At 42.5% G+C, this 11,604-nt stretch overlaps 1 protein-coding gene across 1 annotated transcript; it reads left to right on the top strand.

The window, feature by feature from the left end:
• Positions 1 to 451: 451 nt before the first annotated feature.
• On the top strand, positions 452 to 11,332 carry POPDC3 (popeye domain cAMP effector 3). The gene is made up of 3 exons (XM_084515189.1): positions 452 to 1,223; positions 3,059 to 3,167; positions 3,706 to 11,332. Exons 1-3 carry the CDS (start codon positions 733 to 735, stop codon positions 4,021 to 4,023), a joined length of 918 nt encoding a protein of 305 aa, XP_084371315.1. The 5' UTR covers positions 452 to 732; the 3' UTR covers positions 4,024 to 11,332.
• Positions 11,333 to 11,604: the final 272 nt, after the last annotated feature.

The following is an 11,604-nucleotide window of genomic DNA, read 5'->3' as shown; positions in this document are numbered from 1 at the left end:
GGACAGCTTTGCTGAGCTCATGAACAATAACAGAAAGGTAAAGAGGGGAAGGGAATGGTTTGACAGAGATCCAGAATGACATGAAGGAAGTGAGCAAGGGACAAAAGTTCATCGTCTCTTTTTCCCAAAGGAGGTAGGGCATTAGATGGGGCTTGCAGGCAGCAGGTTCAGGACCAGAAAATGCAACCACTTTCTCAGAAGTTAGGCTGCAGACAGACTTGTCACGGGATGCCCCGGATGTTATGTACAGGTTTACGTGGATTCAGTGGCAATTTGACAGCTTCTGCAGGCTTCGTGTGTACAAAAACATGATCTTCACTACTAGAGTGACTATTAAGGTTTGATCCTGGAATCATAGGGTTACAGGGGAAATTGAATGATTGTAATGCAGTCTGCGGTTTTAGACAATAAAAGCTTTGATCAAGTTTAATTGATGGAAATCATTTTATAAGTAATTCATCTTTTCTTCACTTGTCCAGATCAGATAAACTACAGATGACACGTCCAAAGTCAAGACAACGCATGAACTGATGAGAAACAACATTGCCTTCTGAGAACATTAGCTTCCTAGTTGCTGGAGATCCTAAGTGCAACTTTACTACCAAAAGAGACCCTGGCACTATGTGATCATTGAGCAGAGTTTGCAAGAATGGAAAAGCAAAGGACCCCTCTGGCTGTATCACATAAATAACAATTTCAGAGATTCAGCTGAATCGAAAAATTAGTCCAGCCATGGGAGAAAATGCAAGTTTTTGGGAGAGCTTGATATATGCACACCCTACATGCGCCACCTGGAAGCAAGAGGCAGAGGGATCTATCTACCACCTAGCTAGTATTCTCTTTGTTGTTGGCTTCATGGGTGGAAGTGGATTCTTTGGGCTTCTCTATGTCTTCAGTTTGCTTGGATTGGGCTTTCTCTGCTCTTCTGTTTGGGCTTGGCTGGATGTCTGTGCTGCTGATATATTCTCCTGGAATTTTATACTGTTTGCTATATGCTTCGTACAGTTCATTTATGTTACCTATCAAGTTCGGAGTGTTTCCTTTGACAAAGAATTCCAGGAACTCTACAGTGCTCTCTTCCAGCCTCTAGGAATTTCCTTAACTGTTTATAGGAAGATTGTCTTGTGCTGTGATGCAGAAGTGGTTACCCTGGAGAAGGAGCACTGTTACGCTATGCAAGGCAAAACACCTATTGATAAACTCTCCTTGCTTGTATCAGGCAGGTTGGTATCAGTTTGTTTGGACCTACTTACTGCAAATGTCTTCCCCACCCCTTCTTGAAAATGAAAGCAAAAATGCTTCATTTGTGTATTGTTTGTTCATTTTCCAGTACAGTAGATTAAATATTAATGCAAGTAATATAAATATTAATGGGCTAAATACACTCGTCTAGGGCAGCACTAACATAGAAACACTAAGCATAAAATCTGTAATAGCTTAAAGAAAAGCATCTAAAGTCATCCTTAGTCAGAGCACAGTATCATAGCACTTAACATGTTAGGCAGGTAAAGGAACCAAATGTAGTATTCAGGCTACATTTTGCCATCTATCACCTTGCCGATGAACAAAGCATCTTCCTTTGTTTGTTTTTTTTCTGCTAATATCATCTGAAGCAGGACTAAAATGTAGTTATGAAACTGAATATACTGAGGTAAACACAGTTTAATAGAGTGTATTGACTTTGTTATTAGATTGTTCTTGGCTTCTTTCCGGGGGCTGGGAGAAGGGAGAGAGCAAGGGAGAGGAGGTCTGATAGCACCCTGCCAGGGCAGTGGGACCTAGTTGGGCCCCATCCAGACATGCATAACTCTACAGTTACTGTGTGCCGCGACCCTTCATTAGACCCTGAGGCAGTAAATCCACCTGCTTCTATCCCTGCTTACCAGGGACCCTCCTAGCGACCTTGCTGATGCCTTCCTGAGGGGAAATAGTCGCTGACATACTGCATGCAGAGTGGTTCAGGGCCACCACGAGGGTAGACGGGATACCCAGCACCATATGAGATACCCAGCACTATATGAGATACCCAGCACTGATGGCTGTGGTCTGGGCTTGATGGGACACTTTGTAGGTGCATTTTGGCAGCCTGCTTGCATAAACAGAAGGAATCTGCAAGCAGCTTGAAGCTCAGCTGATTTAGTACAACTGGCAGTGAACAACATGGATCCTAAGTAGTTAGCTTTGCTGGAACCTGAGTTTGGAGCATTCTTGGGAGCTGCCTAGAAGGCACCATGTTGCTTTTGTTGCTTTTGGTCATGGTCATAGTGAAGGGGAGGTGTTCAGCCTTCTACATGCCCAGCTGCTCAGTCACCATGCGGGGAATTCCTGTTAGGCTCCTGCATGCAGTGTAGGGCTGCTGCTTGTGCTTTTGCAAGAAATGCTGATCTTGGTGTAGAGCAGATGTAAAAAGGGGACACCTACAGCTTGCTTTGAGATTCAAACAAACATTTCCTGCTTGTGGCCCTCAAACTTTAATATGGTCTTAGAAAAAGTTCAAAGAAAATTTTTCTTTGGCATCTGCAGAAGGCCACACAGAGATGCCACATGTCCATCCTGGCTCCTGGCTCCAGAGACAGTTGTTATGTGGCAATTTAATTCCTCTTCGACACCGAGCTCTGCATAACACATGGCATGGGGAACTACACCACACTCCCTGCCTTTGTTCCCTCCAAAACGCATGTTTGCTGTACCTGGGAGTATATCCTGTGGCTTTCAAGCGGAGGAGGCAACCGGTGCTCTGCGCATTGATCTCTCACCTCGCAAGCACACGCTAGCCTTTTCATGACCAAGCTTGCATGTTGCTGCACCAACCTGCCCCAGAGAGGATAACGTGACCTGAAAAGGTTTGAATTTCAGCTGCACGATTGCCTTGTATTCTCACCCCACTAGTCTGATCCAGCTTGGTTCAAAAAATATAATTAGTGTTGGCCAGCGGTTGTTTCTTCATGCTATCAAACTCCTATTTAAACTCCTCCCCTAGTAGTAATGACACATTCTTGTTGCAGTCGTTGCTGCTGTACACACAGTACTAACAAATTAACACGTCTTATCTCGGTAGGATCAGAGTGACAGTTGATGGGGAGTTTCTGCATTATATTTTTCCTCTTCAATTTCTGGATTCTCCTGAATGGGATTCACTGAGGCCCACAGAAGAGGGAATTTTCCAGGTAAAAGTGGAGGGGTTTTTTTGAGTACTAGAAAAAAAAAAATCTGGAAATAACTTTCTTTGCTTGTGGGTGCTGTTTTTGAAATCAAATATCTGGCACTCCGCTGTTTTGGGGAGGGATGTCCTCTACCCATTGGACTGGTCATGCTGTTTGCATCCTCTTTCTGTTTGCATCTCGTTGTTACGACAAACGAGCTTTTCCTACAAGCTAATCCGAGAGGTAGACTCTTGTTTGCTGTGCAAAGATAGCTAAAATACCTAAGAAACCACGCACGTCCGCAGGAGATGCTTTACCCACACCCACGGGAGGTGAAATTCAGAGCATGCCGGCAGGGAGCCTTGTGCCCGCAGTACAGTGAGGCTTGATCATCCTCCACACCACAGCCAGCGAGGCCTCACTGGGGGCATCCCCTCCCAGTCATCCCTTTGGCTTGCCATTTGCAACCTCACACAGCTCGCTAGCTGGATTAAACTGGCTTTAGCTGCAGGAGATGCAACGAAACATCAGAATTAGCTAATTTTAATTTTCTGTTCTGTAGGTAACGCTTACAGCAGAGACAGATTGTCGGTATGTGGCCTGGAGGAGAAAGAAGCTGTACTTGCTGTTTGCTAAGCACCGTTTCATCTCACGCCTCTTCTCAATTTTAATCGGGAGCGACATTGCCGAAAAACTGTATGCTCTGAACGACAGGGTGCATGTGGGAAAGGGGTTTAGGTACGACATTCGCTTGCCAAACTTCTACCACGTTTCGCTCCCCGAGACGCCCCCGGTGCCACCCCCACGCCGCCTGCAGAGGAGGTCCCCCAGGCGGCTGCGGCCAGTGGTCCCAAACTGCAACTCCTCCAGGAAGCAATAGCGGGGAGGAACCTGCTCCCCTAATCATTCCCAAAGTACCCCAAGCACAAAGAGGGGACGTGGTGGAGCGGGAGGATGAAGCAGAATGAGACGTAGCGACGCCAAAACTGACTGAGAAGTGCCATTTACTTTAGCTGAAGTAGCTTGGATTCCCCCTGTAGAGCCAACTGGTTGGCTTGTGCATTCTGACTACTTGTGCAATATGTTTAGTTTCTGTTGGTTCTTCTGTTGACCTTGTTACTTTGGGAGGAAAACAAATCACAATAGGCTGAAGTTTTATTGTAATTGTGGCGGCCTCTGTGCTGTGTTAAAAACAAAGACAAAACAACACAGTATCTGTGATTATACTTTCTCAAAAATATTTGCCATTAATGAAATACACAGTTCTACCTTAATGCAAACAAGTAAGCTGTCTTCAAAGCACAGCAACCTGCTTGTAACATTCAACTTATGCCATGTGAACCTTGTCTCAATTAACATGAAGAATATTACAGGAAGAGACTAATTGTATTGTTCTTCTTTTTGAAGAAGTAATTTTGAAATGCACAGCAAGGTTCCTAAAGCAAACAAACAAGAGACAACAACAAGTCCTGTCCCACGAGTGATTGCTTTCTCTCAGGCTGTCCTAAAAGGACATTGTGTGAAAACAAACGTCAGTGTAATTGCTGGCACTGGAGAAGTATTGCAGTTATAATTGCTGCAAATACATGCTAGAGAAATGATTGTGCAGTGTTTCTAACAGAATGTAATGCTACAGAACCTGGACTTCCAAGGTGTAAGTGCCATTCATAACATGTACAATAAATATTGTTAATCAATCAACTGCCAAACCATTGGAGTTTGTTTTACAATATCCTTTTTTAGCCAGGTTTGTCAGGTAAAAATTAATTAAGAAACAGCTGCAGCTACAAATACCATCTTTAGCTGAAGCATTCTTGTTAAGCTTCCAGAGTCACTTCTCTGTGCCTATGAAATTCTTCATTTAAAATGTGTTCTCTCTGAAAATCTGTGATGTTTTAATAACATAAGGGAGCACCAGCTCAAGCTTTAGTGGGAGAAAGCTGGTTTTGAACCTTGAGGTCACTGTGCCTTTGGGGAGAAGTGTTTGAATGTCTTTTCTAACTCACCTTCCAGATGCATGCCAGTAATCAGAAAATAAGAAGCATTACTATTTTATGAGACCATATTGCTGCTTGATAGATCTTGAGATAGATCACATTTTTAATATTTAAAATCCAAAATTGCTGGACTGTTTGGTAGGACAGCTGCCGCGTGCTTGTGTGTGTGCAGGTGCATATATGAGTTCAAATCTTGAGTGCTGGTGCTGGAGGGCATAAAACAATGCTAAAACCTCATTCTTGAAAGGTAATCAGGCAGTGGACATTTAACAACACTATTAGAAGTGATCTGAAACAGCCCTGTTTGAATGGCCTTCGATGTAGAACAGTGTTTCCTAAGCTTTGCTTTCATCTTTATATCCCTTTCTCAGAGATGTTAGTAATCTGCCAGACATTAGTACAGCATGTAACGTGGTAATCCCTAAATCCTGCTAATAGCCCTTCCACATTATGTATTCCATGGTTGTTACCAATTGTGTGAAGTCCCTGACTTTGTCTTGGTCAAGAGAGAATTGGTAAAATGTGAAAGGAGAATTCATTGACAGTTATTGAAGACTGGCTCAGGAAATACCTAAGGCACAAAGTACCAGAATTTGGGAGACGGTGTTAGGGGTCAGAGCTGTGCACCCCAGTCTGACACTTTTCCTTAGGTGGCAGAGAAGAGACAGGACAGCAGGCTGTGTGACCCTTTGGTGTTACTCAGGAGCGGTATTCTCACATCACTTCAGCACTGCGATTAGTATCGTGGCCTACCTGTCGGCGGAGCTCACCGCCTACAGTGGATGAAGAGCACATCCCTTCCCATGGATGCGGCCACCCGTGCTCTGTGCTGCACATCCAGCCTCTGCTTCAACCAGCCGAGCTCTTGCTGGTGACCGTTCCACACACTGAGGAGCTTTTACGGTCCTTTTTAACAGGTGATTCAAAAATAGACACCCCCCCCAACCTCTCCTGATAAAATGGCAAGAATTTATAACGTTCTTTTGCTATAAAATGTGTTGGACCAAGATGAAGTTTATACTTGCCATTTTATGTGTTATCAGCCTACAAGCATATAAAGGTTATAGTCTAGAAACATAAAAATTGGTATTCAGGACTAAGGCAGAGTATAAAGCACTAACTAATGCTCTTCTCAGTATTCTTGAATATATGGACTTGTCCTGTATATGTCCATTGGAAAGCTTGCCTTAACTTAAATAGGGCCAGTATTTAATAAACTGCTATGATCACTGTCACCTTCAAAATAAGACCAAGGAATCGTGCCCGCCCAAGTTCTGTATCAAGTGTATGTATTCCATTTAAGCTATAGCTTACTGCATAGAGAGGGACCTGTTCTGCAGTGATGGGTGCTTCATTACATCCTTAGGTAATTTTTGCCTTCCTCATGACTAGTGTGTGCCTTAGTTTCAGCATTCTTTCCAGCCACAGTTTGCTCTTTGTGATGCTTTTCTCTGGTTGAATCAGTTACTGTCAGAAATCTCTACTAGGACATGACTGAGTCAATATCTGAACATACTCTTAAGTAATCTTGTTTAGCTTTTGATACTCTGCTTTTTGGGCTTTGAGTCACTTTTTAAAAATCATCTCCAGTTTTTCAGCATCTGTTTGAGTCACGACTGGCAGAACATTTCAGCTGTAGAATTCAGGGCACATATCTACAATAAAATATGTGCACACAAAGGACGGGAAGTGAGACACCAAGCCCTCTCCATCCCTGTTTTTTATTTTGACAGTGCTCCTAAAATGTACTATAGAGAATACACGCTGGTATGTGATTCATAAAACAGTATTTTGGGAGATCTATCTAATTTACCTCAGTAAAGAAGTACTCAAATGATGTCTGTGAAATAATACAATCTTTTATGATGTCATATGAACCCACTTGTAGGTTTGTAAACATCTGGAGCAAGATGAAGTTTCGACTCAAACATCATCCCAGTTATGTCCATGTTATTACTCAGGAGTAGCTGTCAGAGAGGTGGTCAGGCTCCCTAGTAATCGGTTTAAGTGAAAGGATAATTGCATCAGTGCTGCCTTGCGAATTGAAGACACTACTGTGAATCCTTTTCTGATCAGCAGATCTCCTAGTACTCACATTTTATGTTTTTAACAGTTCCATAATCTTCTATGGGGTTATGTCTAGATGTGAATGTTTTTATAGGTAAGAGTGTCAGAATCTGCTGCACATGGCTGTTTGCTCATTTGTCTGCAGCAGTTCATCCTCCAGAGTTTTTAGGATTGTGAACATTGTGCTTGAATTGCCCTTCCAGCCTGCAGAAGGGTTCAAATTTCATAGTACTGCACAAGCCAAAAAAATACATGGCCCAGGACAGTCCAAGGAGCCAAAAAAAGTTATCCATGAGAGGCTTTTATAAAATTTGGATCATGGCAAATCAATTTATTGGATGCAGCAATATATTGTGAGATCTTCAAAGCGAGTCCTCCCTACCTGGGGGCGCCCCAGTGGCTGGTTGCCTGCACTCCTTTGGCAGAGCAATGCATGTCTGATAAATGCCTTAAATAAGCATAGGACTGACCCAGCAGTTCTTTTGTTAGGTACTACTTGATGAACAAGCAGTAGCGTAAGTACAGGTAACAGAACCTCAGAAATGTTTTTGCTCAAACATGTAAGTCCACTCAGAACTCCAAAATACCAGAGAGGATGTATCCTTATGTACTGTTTTAACTAATAGTGCTATGCGAGGCAAATTGTAAATGCTTAATGAAAAAGATTATTTGATGTGGTTGCCTGTACTAATGGAGGCTGGACATGGTGGCTGAGGAGGTCCATCCCAGTCCTACATTTTCGAGAATTAATTGCCCTGCAACAAACCAGCAGATGTGGCAGAGGGTTCAAAGGGAACTCAGTAATGGAATGGAAATAATTGTGTCAAACTATACACATCTATATGACATCTGCTAGGATAATGCTGGGAAAACTGGATACATGCTTGGATGATGTATAGTTTTACCACACCTCAAAAAAAGGCAGATGCTTGCAGTAATTAAATAATATGTTGATGATAATTTCTAGAAAGAAAAAAAAAAAAAAAAAAAAAAAAACCAAAAACACTCTATGGTGTTTATGGTGTTTAAATATTTTAAATGATAAATATAATACATATTTGGGCTCAATATACATGAAAAAAAATAAAATACAGTGTTGTACTGCTCACATAAACAGGTCTTGCAAACCATCTGTTAAAAATTAAATGAATCCATAAGCTATTTAGATAAAACTATTTAAACAGAAGAAATGGAAATAAATATATATTTGCTGAATTCACATTAACAGATTAATTTTTTTTCTTCCTCTCCATTCCTCTTAATATTTGAGTGCATATTCTTCTGCCCCAAAGTGTTACGGCATCACAGATTTTTTTTACAATACAACAAAGTAAATACTTTATAAAGCTGATTTATTAATCTCTCTTGAAAATACTTATTGTGCTTACATTAATATGCATAAAAATATAATAGGTTCGGGTTTTCCAAGGGAAAGCAGCCATTTCATTTTTTTCACTCTTTGTCCAAATCACATTAATTTTTCTGTCTGGTAGATTTTTGTGGCTCTGCAGTTTCCACTTAATCTCCTGGGGCAGAAGGCAGAGGCAGTACAAGCTGCAGCGTGCCTTCTGTTGAAGTTGTCAGAATTGGTTAAAAAAGAGAAAGACAGCTGAGTAGTGCTTGAATGCTCTGGTATTAATAATCTGGATTACGGGTTTGAGCACATCGTGTGTTAAGAGTCCAGTGAGCAAATAGTTTGTAATAATCCAGATTATTAATGCCAGAAATTCATACATACAGACGTGCTGAAGGACTGTTTGCTCTCTCACTGTACTGCTCTAACATTTGCAGTCTGCACCGCGTGCTCTGTGTGAGTCAAGGGAGTTAATTGAACTTAGCCTGGAAATAATGCCACCTCCTCGTGGTGAATCAAGCGGTGTAGGTGGAGCTCTGTAAGCACCAGTGTGTAGGAGCGGCGTCAGGAGCACATCATGTGAGGCACCCGGCCACTGCTGGAGGCTCTGTGAGCAGCTGGAACTGCAGGGAACGCTGGCACAGGGATGGTGTGCAAGATTTGGAGCCACCTCCAAAGCCAGGGCTGGCAGAGCCCTTCTGCTGAGCAGCTTTGCAGGTGGTTCTACCAGCAGAGGGGTTTGACCCAAGTCATCATTCTGCAAGCCACAAACATTGTTAAACATTGTCATGGACTGGGGAGAAGGTGGGATGTTCCCAAAAGCCTGTCAGAGCGGGATTTTACAGCAGTTGTCCTGCTGTGGATTCCCAAACAGTTTTATTCAGTTGTCTCTTCCACCACGCTGTTGGTGTGTTGTGGGGATAGCACTGTTACTTCTTTGTCTTTGCAGAAAAGACTAAGAATTCACTGATGTCAAAGGAATAAACAACTGCAATAAAATAATGGTGGTAAATAACTATTTGTCCTGGGTCTGGCTGGGATGGAGTTACCTTGCCCTGCAGCAGCCCATACAGTGCTGTGCTCTGCACTTGAGCTAGAACAGCGCTGTTATCACACCGGTGTTGTGTCTATTGCTGAGCAGTGCTGGCACAGCACCAGGGCTGCCTCCAAACCCCCAGAGCCAGCAGGCTGGGGTGGGCAAGAGGTGGGGAGGGGACATCACCAGGGCAGCTGACCTAAAGGGACCAAAGGGATATGACATACCTTGTGGTGTCACAGTCAGCAATAAAAGCTGGGAAAGGGGCAGGACAGGGGAGGCTCTCATTTTGAAGATGTCTAGAGGGGGAGAATCTCATTTTGAAGATGTCTGTCCGCTTTAACAACTGCTACATGTATCGGGGCCCTGCTTCTTGGGACGTGGCTGAATGTCTCTTGTTGAGCCTTTTTCTTTCCTGTCATACCTTCTCCCTGCACTCTCCCTTTGAGGTGGGTTTGAACTTTTCTAAATCCAGGAGTAAGGTGTGAAGGCCCTTTAGGCTGAGAAGGCCAGCAGTCCCATTTCATGGCTCACTGCTCTGACTTGGCTGTATAGGAGTGGGCAGCCCCACCATCTTCTCCAGCAACTGAGTTTTATATGGGGGCGTTGGAGCAGGCCACTCTGTGAAGGGATGTGTGCGGGCACCTGCCTTTGGGAAGGGTTTTGGGCTTTGTGACCCCAAGTAGACAGAGACCTGCCTGGTGCCTGGGCTTGCAAGGCTGAGATGGACATCACACATGCTGAGCATTTCCCACCTGAGGGTTTTAGTGAACCACAGGATGCACATGGGAATATCTAGATACCAAGCTGCGGGTTTGGGATGGCGGGGCCCAGCTGTAGGACATGGTTGCTTGGTGGGGTGCTGGCAGGTACACTGTGAGATGGAATGAAAACCCATCAGGTAATCCCTGTATCTGCTTGTGTGCATTCTTGTACACTGCGGTAAACATGAAATAACATCCCCTAAAAATAGTGAGGTGGTCTAGTCCATGTCTGCTAGGGTACATGAGTATGGCTATCAGCAGTTAGTGCGACATAGCTGTTGTGCTGGAAATCTGTGCCATGCTTGGTTTGTTACCTTCATGTTAAAATCTCTACAATTTTTAGTGAATGCAGCAGTAGCAGATGCTCTATTTTAGTACAAGATTTAGCTTAGAAATAAAAAATATTTTGAATACTTATTTTGAATATGAAGCAAAAGTGTCCTGTTTTCCTTGATAGAAAGGTAGGGCTCTCTCAGATGACTTTTTAAGCAGCTCTCCCAAGTGAAGTGAATGGGGACTTCTTAAACACCAGTCATACTATTCCATCCTCTGAATTTTACTAGGTCTACATTTTTTTTTTGTTTGGTTATGGCTTTTCAAAACATGCAGTATCCTTTAAATATATATGTTCATGTGTTAAAGAATTAATGAATAATTATTAGTAGGAAAAAAACACAATATATATGGATATTTTAAAATGAGATATGGAATATAAAACATTTTTTATATTTTTTTTGTTATAAATTATTACTACTTTTACCATAGACATTGCAATTTTAGTTCTGAAACTGCTTTATACGGTGGTCTGCGTATTTAAGCTAATATTACATGCAAAAGCAATAACCATATATATATATATATAATGTTTGTTTACTGCAGTATGTATCCCTGTTTTTAACCCTATGTAATAGGGTTCTGTTTGTTGCTTTTTTTCCTTACAGAACAAAAAATATAATAAACATTAATCAGAAGACTGGTCTTATTTATTCATTGAAATTAGAGTGTTTTCTTTTATAATTCTGTGTTTGCCTTTACTCTTGAAGATCATTCAAGCAGTTGCAAGAAGAAGCTGCAGTGTGACATACCATGGCACACTTTTTGGTAGTCATTTACAAGATGGAGAACTGAGGTCCAGCATCTGGACCTGCAGCCGAGGAGTTCAGTAAATGCAGACCAAACCCTCCTCAGCAGCTGCTCAATGCTGACTGAAATAGCAGAGGAAGCAGCTAACTCAGTCAAGAAA

Source organism: Aythya ferina (genome assembly GCF_964211825.1).
Source record: "Aythya ferina genome assembly, chromosome: 3".
Taxonomy (NCBI): Eukaryota; Metazoa; Chordata; class Aves; order Anseriformes; family Anatidae; genus Aythya; species Aythya ferina.
Note: the sequence above shows the minus strand (reverse complement) of the source record. Positions and strands in the feature narration are given on the sequence as shown.